At 39.0% G+C, this 19,657-nt stretch overlaps 1 protein-coding gene across 1 annotated transcript in view; it reads left to right on the plus strand.

Moving 5' to 3' along the window:
* SUCLG2 (succinate-CoA ligase GDP-forming subunit beta) overlaps positions 1-19,657 on the plus strand; it is a 289,573-nt gene that overhangs the window by 148,774 nt on the left and 121,142 nt on the right. Inside the window, exon 7 of the mRNA XM_047747177.1 lies at positions 7,001-7,097. Coding sequence (XP_047603133.1) covers positions 7,001-7,097 — 97 coding nt within the window. The remainder of the gene's footprint in view (positions 1-7,000; positions 7,098-19,657) is intronic.

A 19,657-nucleotide genomic window follows, 5' to 3' on the forward strand; every position in this document is an offset into this window, starting at 1 on the left:
GGGGCATTGGGTGGCTCAGTCATTAAGCATCTGCCTTCGGCTCAGGTCATAATCCCAGGGTCCTGGGATGGAACCCTGCATGGGATCCTGGCTCAGCTGAAAGCCTGCTTCTCCCTCTTCCACTCCCCTTGCTTGTGTTTCCTCTCTTACTATGTCTCTCTCTGTCAAATAAATAAATAAAATCTTAAAAAAATAAAAAGAACAGATTTCACACTCTTCTCTTTCTGTCTTTAGTTTTTCTTTTGATTATTATATCTCTCAAAACTTAAGGGTGGCAATAAGGCAAGTCATACAAGGGTAAAGCAGAGACTTTCACAAATATGTGTGTTTAAATTAGGATAGCACTTACTTGAACCTGGGAGGAAAGACTCCCTTGGAAAGCAAAAAGTTGAAGATGGTGGAAGGGTCAGGAACGTCTGGAACCAAAACTTAGTAGGAGAGAGAGCCAAGACTCGGTGGACAGGTAGAGGAATGAACTGTCATTCCCAGACTGTCAAGGAGATGCCAAGTTAGTGACCTGCTGAAAGGAGGTTATGGTAGATTCTTGAGGATGGGCTGCAGGGTTGGATTCACCCCCTGAGAATGAGGTCACTAACTAGCTCAGCTGCTCACTGGACATTTATTGTGGGGTGTCTTGTGTAGGGGTGGTGGTCCCTCAGACCACTCTGCCATATGGTCACCATGTTCTAGCCACGCTGCTCTGCAGTCAGCTCCAGAAAGTGCCTCATCGCCCCACTCTGCTCCTCCATATGCCTCTGCACATCTCTGTTTCTCTACTTATTTGTATTCATCTTTGCAGATCCTTACCTACACCACAGAAGGGATTTTGTCAGCCTTGCTCACTGCTGCGTTGGCAGCAAAGTGCTTGGCAGATGCATTAGGTGCCCTAGAAACATTTGTCGTATGCATGAAAAAGTGCAACAGTACATCCTGGATGTCCGCTTTGCACAGTCTCCTAGGGAGCTGGTGATGGGGAGCTTTAAGGGCAGGACAAAAAGTCTGCAGTGGGCAAATCCCCCGACACCATGGCTTGACAGCCCCGGAGGTGAACACAACAGAGAATTCTAGAAAAGGCACTAACGGTATTAGGTATGCCTGAAGATACTTTCTTCCCTCTGCTGTAGTAAAAGAACTTTAAGAGTTATAGCTCTTAAATGCTTGAATCATGTTTCCTCAGTAGCCCAAACACTCTAGGTTTTAAATGAATTACCTGTGGAAGGACGATGAACATGCAAGTTCTCAGGGCTCATTAGGAACTATAATGTCATTGTATTTTTAACTGAATGTATCGAGGAAAGACATTTTTTCATTCATTTCTCCCCCCCCCCCCATCCCCCTGGTTTGTCACCCACTACATGAAAGGCTTTAAATCTTCATTTGCTCAGCAAAGTTGGAGTAAGCGCTGCCTGGGTGCTGCTGACTCTGCTGGACCCTGGGAAACAGAGATGATGAGAAATAGCCATTGTTCTCCAGGGGCTCACAGAACAGCGGTCAGCTGCTGGCAGCAATGACAGGGAGAGGGAGTGTGAAGGACAGCAAGGATGATCTGTTGTAGGTGTGTTGCAATTTGTTCACCTGGAAGCTGATTATATTTGCACAGTAGAAAGAATATATGTGTGCTGGAGTGGTACATTGGGAACCTCTGCTTTGGGAAGCATTCTCAAGCCACAGGGGTCAGCGACATGTTCCAGAAAGCCAGTGTCCGGGAAGCAAAGGAAGCTCCCCAGAAGAGAAGACATTTAAATGAGCAACAATTACTGATCCTTTGATCAAGAAATGGTATCTTTGAACCCCTTCAGATTCAGTGTGATCTTGAAAGTCATTTAATTCTCATCGAGGACATGGTTTAGGCATCTGGAGGCAGAGCTCTTAGGGATGAACAACTTATAACATGATCATTTTGTAAAGTTATTAATATCTTTCCTGTAACTCATGCCTGTTGTCTGTGAAACACAAGATATCCACATTAGACTTAATAAAAACAACAAAAAATACCACCTTGCACAAAAACTACCAAGTATGTGTTCCTGACAAAATTCATTTCAGCAAGAATTGGTTGAAAAGACTAAAGCCACAGGGAAGCTGAAAATGACTAAAAATTCACAGATTTCTCAAGTGTGTCTTAGTTGTACTCTATATTATTAATTTCTGAAAACACAGACACCATGAATTGCCAATATGCATCTTTTTTTTTTTTTTAAAGATTTTATTTATTTATTTGTCATAGAGAGAGAAGCGAGAGTGAGCACAGGCAGACAGAGTGGCAGGCAGAGGCAGAGGGAGAAGCAGGCTCCCTGCCAAGCAAGGAGCCCAATGTGGGACTCGATCCCAGGACGCTGGGATCATGACCTGAGCCGAAGGCAGCTGCTTAACCAACTGAGCCACCCAGGCGTCCCGCCAATATGCATCTTTATTTAGTATTTAAGCTGATGAAAAGATTTGATGGGTGCTGTTAATAAACAATTCACTAGTGTGTCTGAGAACGGTTTGTCCCCCTGGTTGGCTTTAAAAACTGTGTGAGTGTTGATGATATTAGTTCCTGAAATAAAACAAAAATATTTCTAAAATTTTTAACCTGCTAAAACGTTTTTGAAGGTACTTGTAAATTTGTCAGGGTTTTGTGCATATGGCTCAAAGGATAGTTGATTTTAGGCATCTTAATTTTTTTAATTGCTTAACAAACAACCTTAAAATAACATTAATTGGTGGCAAAAGAAAAGAAAATAAATTTTCTGTATAGTGTGGTTTTGAACTGAGGAAGTAGGTGGCAGTAGGAAGCTGGCTGACTATAAGGTAAACAGCAGAATGTTTTCTTTGACTTGTGTTTAATTTATTTTAAAAATCTGAACATGTTTAGAAAGCTGGGGAGCTAACCTCAGCTTGCCCCAGGGCCTGCCATTTTCTATTATTATACCTGCTCAGACTGACACATTTTCCCTGCATAGCCTTTATAGCCATTCACTGGATGGCCTCTGGAATAAGGCACGTTCAGTCTCCAAGCTGGGCTTGTTCTCCCTTTTAGATGGTACAACACAGGGGCACCTGGGTGGCTCAGAGGGCTAAAGCCTCTGCCTTCAGCTCAGGTCATGATCCCAGAGTCCTGAGATCGAGCCCCGCATTGGGATCTCTGTTCAGCGGGGAGCCTGCTTCCTCCTCTCTCTCTGCCTGCCTCTCTGCCTACTTGTGATCTCTGTCTGTCAAATAAATAAATAAATTTATTTTAAAAGAAGATTTAAAAAAATAAAAATAAATAGATGGTACAACACCGATTTTATGACACATTTCCCTTAGAGATCTTATAACACAAATCTAATCATGCTTCAGTCCTGCTCAAAAAAGTGTTTGGAGTCTGTCTTTGTATGGTAATAAATAGTTATAACGGTGAATATAAGCCAAATGCTGTGTTAGTGCACAATTAAAATGGCATTCATGTTTAGAAAATTCAGGTCTCATGGTAAGCTTGGTTGATATAGGCTTCAGTTTTGAAGTGACCCAGGTATCCACTGACAAATGAATAGATAAACCAAGTGTGGTATGTACGTGCAGTGGAAGGTTGTTCAGCCTTGAAAAAAAGGGAAGTTCTGACAAGGTGTGGATGAGGCTTGAGGGCAATATGCTAAGTGAAATTAGCCAGTTACAAAAAGATAAGTAAATGCATGATTCCATTTCTGTGAGGTCCCTAGACTCATCAGAGGCCTAGTGACAGAAAGTAGAATGGTGGCTGTCAGATCAGGGGAGGGGAGCATGGAGAGTTGTTATTTGATGGGTATAGCGTTTCAGCTTTGCAGGATGAAAACATTCTGGAGTTTTTCTGGTGACGCTGTGAATAGATTGGAGACTGCCAAAGTGTACACTTAAAAAAAAGATTGAGATCCTGTATTTCATAGTACGTGTATTTTAAAAAAGAAGAAAATTTTAAAGTAGCTGGGATAATATCTTGTATATGCATGCACCCAGAATTTTTTTTCCATTTTAGGGTTTCTCCTTACTATTAATCATTGAATGAGCCAATATTTATTGTTGACTCCGTGCAGAGGCTATAGAGGTCCGGTTGGTGCCCCCATGCCCAGGACAGACAGTGTGTCTCTTTCATGTGGCTTACGTTGCAAGCTCGTATCCATGGCCTAGAAAATCCCTAAAAATACAAACCTATTTTGCAGTGAGTGACTTATCAGCTTTACACTAGCTCAAATAAAATACATTTGGATAAAAAAAAAAAAGTAAACATGTAATAAGAGAAATCTTAGAGCATTTGGAAAAATTGGAAAATTGTTTTTCCACTCTCAGGGTGGGATCAGCCTTCTTAAAGTCTGACCTAAAGCTAGAAGCCGTGAAAGAAAAGAGTGACATTATTATTACCAGATTCCATGTGGCAGAATTAACAGACACATGGATGAAAGGCAAATGTTAAAGGAGAAAAATATTTGCAATTTATATGAGATGAAGAGCTAACTTCGACGTGTAAAAATGCTTCTTATAACTCAATGAGAAAGAAGACTAAAATCGCAACAGAGAAATGGGCAAAATTCGGAGGAAAGGAAATACAAATGTCTCTTAATAAAGAATATTGAATAAAGCTCAAATTCATTCATAGTAAGAGCAGTTCCAATCAAAGATCTATATGAGATACCCACTCTTACCTGGCATACTGGCAGAGATTGAGATAGCTGATGCTTGTGCATAGAAAAACAATTTCTCTGAGACTGAGTTGCGGGCTGGGAGACTAGGGAGAGCTTCTACCAAGAATAATAAAATGATTTTTTATTATTTAAAATTTCCACACTCCTTTTTTGCTCCACTCTGGGTAATTTATCCTACAGATTTTCAATCACATGTATAACACACATACAGAGACAGAAAAGGCTGCATTTTAAGTAATGTCAAAGGATTGGAAACCAAATGGCTATTGTTTAAGAGACAGGCTGAATGAATTATGATATATTCACGTAAGGTATTATGTGGTCACTTATAAGAATAAGATCACTCTATTTGTGTTGCCAATGAAGGCTTTATAAAATCATATAAGTAAAGAAATAGGGGCACCTGGGTGGCTCAGTGGGTTAAAGCCTCTGCATTCGGCTCAGGTCATGATCTCAGGGTCCTGGGATTGAGCCCTGCATGGGGGGGGGGGTCCCCTGCTCAGCAGGGAGCCTGCTTCCCCATCTCTCTCTGCCTACTTGTGATCTCTGTCAGATTAATAAATAAAATCTTTAAAAAATCATTTAAGTAAAGAAATAAGGTATAGAGCAAAGTTTGTTTTTTTTTAAAAAGGCAAATGGAGACTATGCATATACCTGTCATTGAATCAGTGAGTATGATGTGTGTGTGTGTGTATGTATGTATGTATGAATGATGGCTGCTGCAGGATGAGCCGCGGGGAGCTGTGTGGCCGGGGAGCCCGAGGAAGGTTTAGAGGGAGACCCTTGCATACCTTGGGATATAATATATCATGGACATATATTATCTAGGCAGAAAAAATCAATATTAAAAAAATATTCAATCTTACCCATTTTGTATGTTTCTCTATCTGTAGAGACCTGGATTCAAACTAGGATTTAGGAAAGTTTATAAATATACATAAAATAAGTGAAGACAACATGAATTTCATTTCCAGGAGTTCTTCAGTCAATACTGGAACAAAGAAAGCTCAGTGTTCACCACAGTGGGACTTTGTTCTAGGGAATTGGTTAGATGGTGCGAAATTTCAGGGTTGAGAAATTTTGGGGTGGACCGAGAGGCAAGGTAGAGCGAAAGCGTAACAAGAAGTTGTTGCTCCCTGCATGCTGGCAAAGCAAAGTGAGGCAGTGGTTACTGCACCATGGGATACAGAAGATAGAACCCCTGGTGGGTCTCTAGTGGTTGCTAAAGCCAGAGGAGAGAATGCTTCTGAAAGGCAGAAAGAGAGGGGTGGAAGGACCCTAGCTTTTCCCTTTCTCCCACCTCTCATCTCCTACCACTGCTTCCAGTTGGCTGACTGAGCTGGAAGCCATCCAGCCCAGAAGCCTTGGAAACTCGGTCTACAAGTATCAGCTCCCCTGATACCCAGAGTAGGAATGGGGAAAAGCCGGAAATGGATCTGAGGGCAAAGATGCAGGGCTGGAACAATGAGCGAAAATATTGCCAAGGGAGAATGATGGCTAGACCAGAAGGTGGAGCTGAGAATGAAACTCATGCCCAGCACTGAGCCATGGATGCATAGCAGTACTGAGTTGCAGCACAGGCTGAGTTCTGTCTAGGTGTGAGCCTTCCAGGGTCCTGTCAAGCCCCCATTCATGATGACTTCCCCTTGCCTCACTTCAAACAATGCCAGCGTGCTGTGACGGATGCCATTCATAAAAGTTGGTTGAAGAGAATGAATGAATGAGTGAATTTCAAGCAGCAGGAAAAATGAAGTCAGGGCATAACATCAGGGAGACTCTGGATATTGTTGTTCTTTATGGTTTATGCCTTCAGGACAAACTAGTTTGAACTGTGCCGTTCCCTAACTCTACCATGTAGGACTTTCATCTTCCTGGCTTGCCACAGTTTTCATTAGATACTCCATAATTGTCATTTCCAGATTACAGGTTTGGACTGATGAATGTAATCACTGTTTTATTCTAGCATAATAAGGAAAACATGGTCATTATAAACTCTCACAATCGTGTTTGCCTTTTACTTAAATGGAGCTTGTTTGTATTAATGATTGTGGCTCATACTGCAGCGTAACTCAGCTAATAGGGACATGATGATTTACAAAAAGATTAACGTTTTTAGACCAGACTGAAAATATTTTTGTTTTCCTGATAATGGTCTTTCCTGGTGTCTGGAGGAAAGTTGAGCAGTTCCTTCTAATGAATAGCAGTGGAAATTAAAATAATTGTGCTTTTCTCTTTTTCCCTTCAGAAAACCTTCCTGAACATAAAGACATGACTTGTTATTTTTAAGGTTTCATTAATCCAGCAAAATAAATGTTCTTTTACTGCTTTGGTGTAATTTTATTATACTTGATCCCATTTAGGCTGCAGATCAAATTAAGAAGCTGTACAATCTCTTCCTGAAAATTGATGCAACTCAAGTGGAAGTGAATCCCTTTGGTGAAACTCCAGAAGGACAAGGTAACCAAAAAAAGAAAAAGAAAAAAACAAAAAAAACCACCAGCAAGAACAACAATAACAAATGAATATGATTATTTATGCAAACTATTAATTAAATTGGACAAAAGACTGTAGCAGCAGCTTTGCATTCATTTCATTAATTTACTTTGGCCGTGGTCTCAGACACTCCTGTCCTGCAGTTGAATACGTCAGCCCTGGAGTTGGTTTGCGTCACCATGCCAGGCCTCAGGGGAAGCGCCTTCTTATTTTATTTAGAAACATCCATCCACCGACACTCCCTTGTTTTTCCAGGGCCTTTCTTGCTTATGCTGAGGTAAAATCCTGGGTAGGAACAGAAGCCTCTGCATTGGAGTATAATGAATGCACCTGCTTTTTAGGGAGCTGAAAATGCTTGAAAGCTGGTATTCGATAAGTTCCTATTAATTTGATAGTAAAAGCTTGTGAATGTATGTATGTTTGGTGGTAGAGGGTGGGGTATCACGTGGTTAGGACTGGGATACATGTAATGGAAGTTCCACGGACCTTATCTTTCTTAGCACATTTCACCCCCCAGTGTCTTGTATGCTGTCTAGCATGTTGTGGGCCATCAGTGAATACAAATTTACCTTTGGGTAAATTGGGTGATCTGCTCTGTGCAAGTACAACCAAGTTGCAAGCCAAGGTGGGCACAGTATGGTGCTTCACAAAGGGGACTGTGTTCAAATTCTGGACCTGCCATATCCTGGCCTCAGACCTGGGCTAAGCCTTTGAGTTTGGTTTTTGTTTTGTTTTTAATCCAAAAGAGTGGTAAAAATGATAACTGTCTTGTACAGTGAAGTGACTGGTGTTTGTGTATGCATTCAATGTCAGGCACAAAACAGAGCAGTCCCTGACATTAATAAGATATAGGTCCTCTTCTCAGGCAATCCAGGAAGAACACTCAACAAAAAAATGTTTAGGACCAGAGGGCTTCCCAGGTAAATCCTGTCAAACCTTTAAATAATCGTTAATACCTATTTGTCTCAAACTATTCCAAAAGTTAGAAAGGGAAGGAAGGTTTCCAAATTTATTCTGTGAGGCCCAGCACTACCTTGACACAAAAAACAGATGAAGATATCACCAAAAAAAAAAAAAAAACAAATTACAGGCTAATATCGCTGATGAACATAGATGCAAAAATCGTCAATAAAATACCAGAAAACCAAATTCAATAATATATTAAAAAGATCATTCACCATGATCAGGTGGGATTTATTCCTGGGACAGAAGAGTAGTTCAATATTTGTAAATTAAATAGTATGATACATCACATCAATAAGAGAAAGGATAAAAACCTTAAGATCATTTCAATAGATGTAGAAAAAGTACTTTGTACTTTGACAAAGTACAACATCCATTTATGATAAAAACCCTCAACAGACTAGATTTAGAGGGAACATATCTCAACATTATAGGATCATCTCTGAAAAACCCATAGCTAATAGCATACTCAGTGGTGGAAGATTGAGAGCTTTACCTATAAGATCAGGAACAAGACAAGGATGTCCTCTCACCAGTTTTATTCAACAGAGTACTGGAAGTCCTAGCCACAGTAATGAGGCAAAAAGAAAGGAAATCCAGATTGGAAGGGAAGAAGTAAAACTTTCACTATTTGCAGATGACATGATACTACACATAGAAAACCCAAATACGACTCCACCAAAAAACTGCTAGAACCGATAAAGGAATTCAGTAAAGTAGCAGGACATGAAATCATATAGAGAAATCCATTGCATTCCTATACACTGATAATGAAATGGCAGAAAGAGAAATTAAGAAAATAATTTCATTTATAATTGCACCAAATAGTAAAATACCTAGGAATGAATTTAACCAACAAGGTGAAAGGTACTGTACTCAAAAAAAACTACAAAACATTGGGGCACCTGGGTGGCTCAGTGGATTAAGCCGCTGCCTTCGGCTTAGGTCATGATCTCAGTGTCCTGGGATCGAGCCCCGCATCGGGCTCTCTGCTCAGCGGGGAGCCTGCTTCCCCTTCTCTCTCTGCCTGACTCTCTGCCTACTTGTGATCTCTCTCTCTGTCAAATAAATGAATAAAATCTTTAAAAAAATAAAACTACAAAACATTGTTGAATGAAGTTGAAGATGATACAAATAAATGGAAAAAGATATATTCATTCCATGTTCATGAATTGGGACAACAAATATTCTTTTTTTTTTTTTTATTTTACTCTGAATAATGTTGAGGGGAATAAAACCATCATTTATTGATTTTCTATTATGCTTTTTTTTAAATTTTTTATTTTTTCAGCATAACAGTATTCATTATTTTTTTTACTGTCATGTATTTTATTGATTTATATGTTTATATTTATATGTTTCCAACATTTTTTTTTTAATTTTTTATTTTTTCAGCATAACAGTATTCATTATTTTTGCACCACACCCAGTGCTCCATGCAATCCGTGCCCTCTACAATACCCACCACCTGGTGCCCCCAACCTCCCACCCCCCACCCCTTCAAAATTCTCAGATGGTTTTTCAGAGTCCATAGTCTCTCATGGTTCACCTCCCCTTCCAATTTCCCTCAACTCCGTTCTCCTCTCCATCTCCCCTTGTCCTCCATGCTATTTGTTATGCTCCACAAATAAGTGAAACCATATGATAATTGACTCTCTCTGCTTGACTTATTTCACTCAGCATAATCTCTTCCAGTCCCGTCCATGTTGCTACAAAACTTGGGTATTCATCCTTTCTTTTTTCTTTTTCTTTTTTTTTTTTTAAAGCTTTATAAACATATATTTTTATCCCCAGGGGTACAGGTCTGCGAATCGCCAGGTTTACACACTTCACAGCACTCACCATAGCACATACCCTCCCCAATATCCATAACCCCACCCCCCTCTCCCAACCCCCTCCCCCCATCAACCCTCAGTTTGTTTTGTGAGATTAAGAGTCACTTATGGTTTGTCTCCCTCCCAATCCCATCTTGTTTCATTTACTCTTCTCCTACCCCCTCAACCCCCCATGTTGCATCTCCTCTCCCTCATATCAGGGAGATCATATGATAGTTGTCTTTCTCCGATTGACTTATTTCGCTAAGCATGATCCCCTCTAGTTCCATCCACGTCGTCGCAAATGGCAAGATTTCATTTCTTTTGATGGCTGCATAGTATTCCATTGTGTATATATACCACATCTTCTTTATCCATTCGTCTGTAGATGGACATCTAGGTTCTTTCCATAGTTTGGCTATTGTAGACATTGCTGCTATAAACATTCGGGTGCACGTGCCCCTTTGGATCACTACGTTTGTATCTTTAGGGTAAATACCCAGTAGTGCAATTGCTGGGTCATAGGGTAGTTCTATTTTCAACATTTTGAGGAACCTCCATGCTGTTTTCCAGAGTGGTTGCACCAGCTTGCATTCCCACCAACAGTGTAGGAGGGTTCCCCTTTCTCCGCATCCTCGCCAGCATCTGTCATTTCCTGACTTGTTCATTTTAGCCATTCTGACTGGTGTGAGGTGATATCTCATGGTGGTTTTGATTTGTATTTCCCTGATGCCGAGTGATATGGAGCACTTTTTCATGTGTCTGTTGGCCATCTGGATGTCTTCTTTGCAGAAATGTCTGTTCAGGGACAACAAATATTCTTAAAATGTCCATATACCCAAAGCAATCTACAGATATAACGCAATTCCTATTAAAATACCAACAGCATTTTTCACGGAACTCTAACAAATATTCCTAAAATTTGTATGGAGAAACAAAAGTCCTTAAATAGTCAAAGCAATCTTGAAAAAGAACAAAACTGGAAGTATCACAATCCCAGATTTCCAGATATAACCCAAAGCTATAGTAAACAAAACAATATGGCACTTGCACAAAAATAAATACACAGATCGATGGAACAGAAACCCATGATTATACAGTCAATTTATGACAAATGAGGTAAGAAAATGCAATGGGAAGACAGTTTCTTCAACAAATGATGTTGGGAAAACCATATAACTTCTATGCAAAAGAATGAAACTTGACCACAGTCTTATACCTTACACCAAAATAAGCTTGAAATGGATTAAAAATCTAAATGTGATACCTGAAATCATAAAAATCCTAAAAAAGAGCCCATGAAGTAATTTCTCTGATACTGGCTGTAGCAACATTTTTCTAGATATGTCTGTTGAAGCAAGGGAAACAAAAGCCAAAATAAACTATTGGGACTACATCAAAATGAAAAGCTTTTATACAGCAAGAGAAACCATCAACAAAACAAAAAGAGAACCAATGAATGGGAGAAGATATTTGTAAATGATATATCTGATGAGGGGTTAATATCCAAAATATATAAAGTACTTATACAGCTCAATACCAATTAATAATGGGCAGAAGACATGAATAGGTATTTTCCCAAAGAAGACATACAGATGGCCAACAGGCACATGAAAAGATGTTAAACATATTCTTCATCAGGGAAACAAATCAAAACCCCAAGGAGATATCACTTCATACTTGTCAGAATGGCTAAAATAAAAAACATGAGAAATGTTTGTAAGGATGTGGAAAAAAACCCCTGTGCACTGTTGGTGGGAGTGTAAGCTGGTGCAGCCACCACGGAAAACAGTATGGAGGTTATTCAAAATATTAAAAATAGAATTATCATATGACCCAGGAATTTCATTACTGGATATTTATTTACCCAAAGAAAATGAAAGCACTAATTCAAAAATATATATGCACCCTTACATTCATTGCTATTTATTCATGATAATCAAGATATATGGAAGCAACCCAAGTACCCATCTATAAATGAGTGGATTAAGAAGTGGTCTGTACACACACACACACACACGCACACTGTGAAATATGACTCAGTCATAAAAATGAATGAAATCTTACCATTTGCAGCAACATGAATGGATCTAGAGTGTATCATGCTACGTAAAATAAGTCAGACAAATACCGTATGATATCACTCATATGTGGAATTTAAGATAGAAAACAAATAACAACAAAAAGGGGACAAACAAAATAGACACTTAAATACAGAGGACAAACTGGTGGTTGCCAGAGGGGAGGTCAGTGTATGTGTGTGTGTGGGTGGTGATACATGAAATAGGTGAAGGGGATTGAGAGTCTGCTCACTGTGATGAGCACTGAGTAATGTATAGAACTGTCAAGTCACTGTATTTTACACCTGAAACTAATATAACACTGTATGTTAGCTATACTGGAATTACAAAATGGGGACAATAATAATAGTACCTACCTTAGAAAATTGTTCTGGGAATAATTAATGTTTCTACAACAAGGCTTGGCAGATGGTAAGAGGTACAAAAGCATTAGCTATGATTATATTATTATTTCTTATCCTTCTGAAAATCAAATAAGATAATGGACATTGAAAGTAAAAACAAAAAAAAAATAAAACTTCATACAAAAATTAAGGCTTTGCTTAAAATTATAATCGTCACCAATTGCACTTGAACTAATGAAAGACAGTCCTGATCTTCTTCCATGAGTCTTGTGGCATTGCTGGTGGAGGCCCATGTATTTGTCTAATAAATTCTCCATTTTCAATTAAAAACACTTAAAGTAGGGGCAACTAGGTGGCTCAGTCCATTAAGCATCTGCCTTCAGCTCAGGTCATGATCTCAGGGGCCTGGGATCAAGCCCCATGTCAGGCTCCTTACTCCTTGGGGAGTCTGCTTCCCCCTCTCCCTGCTGGTGCTCTTGCTCCCTCGCATGCGCTCTCTCAAATGAATAAATTAAAAATTTTTAAAAAAAATTCAAACTAGATGATAGCTCTAAAAAAAAGGGAGTAATCCAGAAAAGGTATGGATTTCAATCTATTTGTCTATTTTTTGTTTTTTGTTATTTTTTTAAATTTCAGGTTAGGACCGACGAATAGTAATGTTTAGGAAACCATTGAAAATAATATATTTCATGGTTTGTACAAGTGACCACCAGATAAATATCTGTGGTAGGTTATTTGTAAGCAAAATACCTTTTATTCATAAATATTTTAAAAATTCTGTTTGACTATAAAATCATTAGTACTTTATATAGAGAAGAAGTGAAGTGGAAGAAAACTGTTTTGAACTCATAGGACACATACTGTGATAAGCTTTTATATATATTCTTTCCTATTACTTGTATTACTTGTATCCCAAAAGTGTGGAGTTATTGTCTCCATTTTATAGAGGATTAAAAATTAATGTGACTCTTCCATAGGCATCCCATTACTGGAGCTGGGATTTGAACTTGTGTCTCTCTCAGTGCAGTGTGTGTTGATTTTTATATGCCAGACTGCTATTTTACCTTTTTTCTCTTAAACTAGTAAGTTTTTTTTAAAAGATCTTATTTATTTATTTAACAGAGATCACAAGTAGGCAGAGAGGCAGGCAGAGAGAGAGGGGGGAAGGGAAGCAGGCTCCCCTGCCGAGCAGAGAGCCCGACGGATCCCAGGACCCCGAGATCATGACCTAAGCCGAAGGCAGAGGCTTTAACCCCCTGAGCCACCCAGGCGCCCCGCTAGTAATTTATTTTTATCAGAGTGACCTATACGTAGTTTCCACCTAAGTAGAAATTCGTCAGAATTCATGCTGCATCGAGTGGCTATTAATTAAATCCAAGAAACAAAAGGGAGGGAAGTTGAGTATAAGTTCTTCAGAGTCATGGTTTGCTTTTCAAACTAGTATTCACAAGTGACCTGATTATTTCGTATTTAAAAAGGAAATTCAGCCAAAGAATTGGTTAAAAGTCAGGCTGTAATACTACTTTCATCCAAACCTTTGGTAAATTGTCAGTCACAGACTGCAGTCTGATGCAGACAATAAGGGTGCAAAAAACTTTTCCTAGAATGTATTTGTAAAACCTCATCAAATCAGAAGTTTTCTTTTTAATTATCAAGAGAAAGGAAAATTCTTGAGCTTTTTTGAAGGAATCATCATAAAATACATTCTGTGTATTTGGTTCATTAAAGCATAAGTCTTATGTGATATTTTTAAGAGCAAAATTATCTTTAGCTATTAATTTGTTCATTGTACCATAAAAGTTCAGCTATTGAATTATAATCACAATTAAATGAGTGTGTTGGTTTATAACTCTAATGAGCAGTAGTCAAATTAAACCCAATTAGGAAACGGTGATTAATGACCAAATGTATAAATTGATCTTCATCATTGTCACAATCCCCTAAAGCAATCCTTTATTTAGAAGCTGTAAAAAAAGTCATTTGTATCCTAACAGTATTAATAATCTTAATATTTATAATGTGAATATTTAATTTTTTTCCATTTAGATCAGTAAGAGCAGAGCATATAACATTTCTGTTTCACATTAAAATTTGATTTAATAATGACTTAATTTAGAAGTTTAAGGAGCTTGGCATCACACTAACCATTTTTACTTTATGGGGGTGCCTGGGTGGCTCAAAGGGTTAAGCCTCTGCCTTCGGCTCAGGCATGATCCCAGGGTCCTGGCATCGAGCCCCGCATCGGGCTCTCTGTTCAGTGGGAGCCTGCTTGCCTTCCTCTCTCTCTGCCTGCCTCTCTGCCTACTTGTGATCTCTGTCTGTCAAATAAATAAATAAAATCTTTAAAAAAAATAAACATTTTTACTTTAAACTTCTCTATTGCAAAGCTTCTTTTTAAGAGAGTTTCTTCTGTTTTCCCTTGGTTAATGAGGAATATTTTTTTTTAAATCCACTTGACTGGTCATATAGTTGCACAACAGATAATACTCAGTTGGATGAAGAACAACGATCTTGATAACATCTATGCTACTTGTCACCTATGGGAAATTTTTAATATGGCGAAACAAATGCAGCCCCAGAATTATTTTTAACAATGTGATTAATAATTTGATTCAAAGAATATAATTTGGCACTATTGACTGTATGTAATTTAGTAACTGTTAGAATTATAATGGTTGTTAGTGACAAAAACCTAACATCAGTCTAGTTTTTGTTAAGAAGCTTCCAGGTCAGGTAAGGATACTTACTTTCCTCATATAACAGGGAGTGGGCTGGTTTAGGGCATGAAGCCCTGATCTTCTAGCCCGGTTGCCTCTGAATTGTTTTTTTTTTGTCGGCCAGGCTCTCTGGAGGGACAGCTAAGATGGCTCCCATTTTTCATCATTCTCCTCCGGCAACCACGCAGCAGTCTTTTCAAATGATTCTGAGTGGCCCTACTTAGATCCCATATCTGTATTTAGGCCAGCCACTGAGCTGGAATCACATGTATAAGAGAAGACAGTTTCTCAATGGAAAAAGGGATAGAGTCATATGTCTACCAGAATGGTCTACATTTTATTGAAATGAAAATAAGCTGTTAATTAAATAGTCAAAGAGAAATTAACTCTTTTCCTTGCTTGTCCAGTTGTGTTGCCAGAATTAATTCATTAAACATGTGGCCAAGTTCTCCTTGCTCAGCAGGGATCCTGCTTCTCCCTCTCCCACTCCCCTTGCTTGTGCTCAATCTCTCTCTGTCAAATAAATAAACAAAATCTTAAAAACAAAAACAAAAATATGTGACCAAGTTAGAAGCAAGGTTTTCTTGGGGTGCCTGGCTAGCTCAGTCGGAAGAGCATGCGACTCTTGATCTCAGTCAGGTTCATGAGTTTGAGGGTGCAGAGATTACTTAAGTAAATTTTTTTAAAAAACCTTTAATTAAAGCAGGGTTTTCTTTATCATTATTTATCTACCTATCCGTTCATTCATCTGTTTTACAAGCCGCTGTGAGATTTTATGCTCTATTCCATTTCTTCCCACTTTCAGCCAGACTTGGTGTCTCTAAAATAGTGTTTCTCAATGAGGAGGGTAGACATATCGTCCTCTCAGAGGATGTTTGGCAATGTCTACTGACTTTTTTTTTTTTTTTTGTATTGAGGTATAACTGACATATGGCATTATATTAGTTTCAGGTACACAACACAGTGATTGCATGTGATCACAACACTGAGTCTCATTAATATCCATTTTTGTTTATCACAACTGGGTGTGCAGGATGCTACTTGCCTCTTGTGGGTGGAGGCCAGGGATGTTGCTAAACATCCTACAGTACACAGCACACCCCTATCCCCAGTAGATAATGATCTCACCTAACCTACCAGTAGTCCCAAGATTAAGAATTCCTGCTCAGCCCAAATCCATTCACCAAGTTATTGGAATGAAACCCAATTTAAAACAGTGACTACCTGGCCAAGACTCCATGAGAACTAAGGCTGAGTGATCCAAAGTTAACTCGCACATCAGATCCCTCTTGCTTCAGATTAATTTCCCTAAATAGCCACCCTGTTGCTTCGTGTTAGCAAGTGCCCATGTTGTTGGTGGGTGTTTCTCTCTGTTTCTCTCTTTATACACAAGACTCTATTTTCAAGAACATTTTCAGTTCTCTACCTTCACCCAAATCCCCCTCCTGCCTCACATCTATTTTCTCTTTTGCAGCAACTCAAAAAAAGTTCTAAAAAGTATACAACTCTTGGAACATCAATATTTAATGGAAAGTGGGACTAATTTGAAAGTATCAGCATTTTAAGGCCATCACAGCAAGGTGCATTTCAATAGCATATTATGGTTATTTATCACAAATCAAATGCAGTACATTGCTTGAAGACAGATTATTTTTCAAACTAATTATGACAATCTTATTTCCTGCTGTTTTTATGTTTCTTTTATGTGTGAGTCTCCCCTCTGAAATGTATTTTTCTTTTGTTTAATTCTGTAGCACATTCTTCTGTTAAAACTCTAGGGTCAGAGGCTGCTGCCAGTCAGGTTCTTCATCTAGGTTGGTGAATTAGCAGCTCACAGAATCCCACACCACTAAACAAAAAAACAAAACTCCCTATGAATATAAGCACCGCAGCTGTCTTTGATATTTGTTCAGAAGGAAAATTCATTTGTATAATCTATCAAGCATGTAACAATGTGCTTTTGATGGTGAAAATTGTTTTATAAATATTAATAGGTATGTTTTTTCACCCACTTTGTACACAGAATGGCCTTTGTTTAAGATGAATTTTGTATAGAATTGAGGTTTCATTAATGTGACATTGAATATCTTATGTCTGAACCAAGTTTGGTACCTTGAAAAATACATTTTCGTGTGGTTTGTTGTTTTAATAAATGAAAAAGCTAAGGTTTGAGCAAGCAAGTTTATTTTATTGCCCCACTGTTGACATAGCCATCAATCCATTTTTAACACCCTCATTCTAAAAGTGTACTTGGACAGGTCTTACAGGGGGGAATAAGCATATAAGAGTGAATCGATATTCAAGGATTAATCTACTCCTTTTGTGCAAGCTGCAACTTTTTATTTCGTCCCTTATGCTCCTTTTTTTTCATGCCATTAGATGCACTTTCCTAAGTTTCTCTTTCACTGTAATAAGTATGATACCTGTGACTATTACAACATGAGAAGTGTGACTTAGTAGGAATTGGCCGTCTTTTTTCTGTAAAGGACCATAGAGTCTCAATTATGAGTCATCTCTGCTGTTGCCTTGGGACAGCAGCCATAGAAATATGTAAACGAATGGACGTGGTTGTATTCCAGTCCAACCCTATTTAGGAAAATAGCAAGCTGTCCCAAGGACTATACTTTGCCACAATCGGACTGAGATTTTCATTTGGGGCTGTTTTGTACCAATCTTTAGCCACCCGAGCCTTATAGAAAGGTGTGGTGTGATTTGAGGGTCATCAAAGGCATCTCTTCCACCCTCAACCTTTAGGCTAAAATCTCCTTCTCGACCAGTCACACTGCCTGAAATGCTAACCCTAAAAATCCTTCCCATGGGAAATTCTTACATATTCTGAACATGGCATTTCCCTGAAAATCACAGGTAATCTGTACATCTGTAAACTCCAGGAGGCATTAGTTTAGATTCACTGTAAACAGAAGTCTAGGATTATAAGGGAATGGGACCAAGGACGGGTCATTTGTAGTATAGGACAAGGCTATGGCCTGGGCTGCAGCATTGGGAAGCTGAGTATAATGGCCAGTGTCTGGGGTGGTTTAATGGCCAGTGTCTGGGCTGCCAAGGGCTTTGCACGCAGTCCCCGCTTTGCACACCAACACCACGAAGTAGAAAATACTCTGGCTTTCATTTTATAGACCAGGCCGCTGGGCTTAAGAGAGGTGATGACAGCTACCTGACTCTAAAGTGTCCGAATTGTCATTCATACCCAGGTGTGTTTGATGCCAGAGTTCACTAAGTGGTGAAGTTCAAGGGAAAACATCCGGGTGAGACAGCGTTATATACTGAGATACTGAGGCAGGAAAGCACTTTGTATGTTTGGGACTCCTTTGAAAATATTGAGCAGGTGTGACAAATATGTGTCTGAAGGAGTCCCTGTACCTTCTTAAGGTGTTTTACTCTCCCTGGGTTCCACCCACAGAAAAAGATTAAGGCTTTGAGGGTGACAGTTCAGTTTTGGGTCACCCTTCTTAATTCCTGAGTCCCCTGGCTTCCTACATACATAGTGTCCGTTACTTCCCAAAGCACTAGGATATAACGTACACTGGCCTCGTTATGCCATTTAGTTTTCTTTACAAAGAGGGAACAACAGAGAGGTCATTTATCCCACAAGTCTAATACCTGTAGGTGCACCTTGATTTCCACCTGTAGGCACCCCTTTTATCCTATATTACCATCTCTAAGCTCTGATTTAATTCTCAGGTTTCCCCCAAATAGTGCACTCATTTCTGTCCTCAGCATATACATCATACTGCAGGAAAAAGCGTCTTTTGTAAATCTGGCTTTGCAGAGGGTAGGTGGGGCTGCCTTCTGATCTTCGAATGCATATCCGTTAATTATGTTCTCTCAAGTAGCTTGGAACTGTAGTCTGTGTAAGGGGCAAAGATCAGCCTGGACCTATTTTGATTTACTAGTTTATTGATCTTGACCAAGAATTCTTTTATTTGAAACTCTTCAGTCAGGAAGTCAATTTGATATAGCCTTTGCCCATTTTGAAGGTGTCGGTTACAAGTAGTCTTGCCTGTGAGTAACGGAGAAGCTATAATTACTAATAAGTTAATTAAAATTTATTTATAAACCTAGTGGAAAGCCAAGAATGAAGTTGCTTTCCTATTGATTATTATACCAGTCATTAACTGCTGACAAAATGCCCTGTAGCAAGCAGAGAACGTTGGCCAATTCCTTTGGTAATTGTAGGATTCCATCATTAAGATTGCAGTATTCTGGACAGTAAAAAAAACTCATTTGCTCCGTGTGTTCACAGTGTGTGGGTAAAACGGTTGGACATTTTGTGGCAAGACTAAGGACTCTGGCAGACATTAACTTCTATATAAGATCCTCTCTTGCCAGTCAGTGCTACTTTAAGTAATTTGTGGTTTGGGTTTTTATTTATGCTAAGTATTCTTAGATGTTAAAATGCCAGTTCTGTATAGATTTGTACCAAAGTGCTTCATTTTTGTGGTAGCGAGGCCCTTGTATAAAATCTCTAGAAAGGGTATGTAACTCTAGGATGTTGTGATGTGACAGTATTTTCTCGTCATTGTAAGCAAATGGGATTAACAGATCACGGTCATTGCTTTTGAATGAATTATTCCAAGTTGCTTC

This window comes from Lutra lutra, chromosome 1, assembly GCF_902655055.1.
Source record: "Lutra lutra chromosome 1, mLutLut1.2, whole genome shotgun sequence".
NCBI classification, from domain to species: domain Eukaryota; kingdom Metazoa; phylum Chordata; class Mammalia; order Carnivora; family Mustelidae; genus Lutra; species Lutra lutra.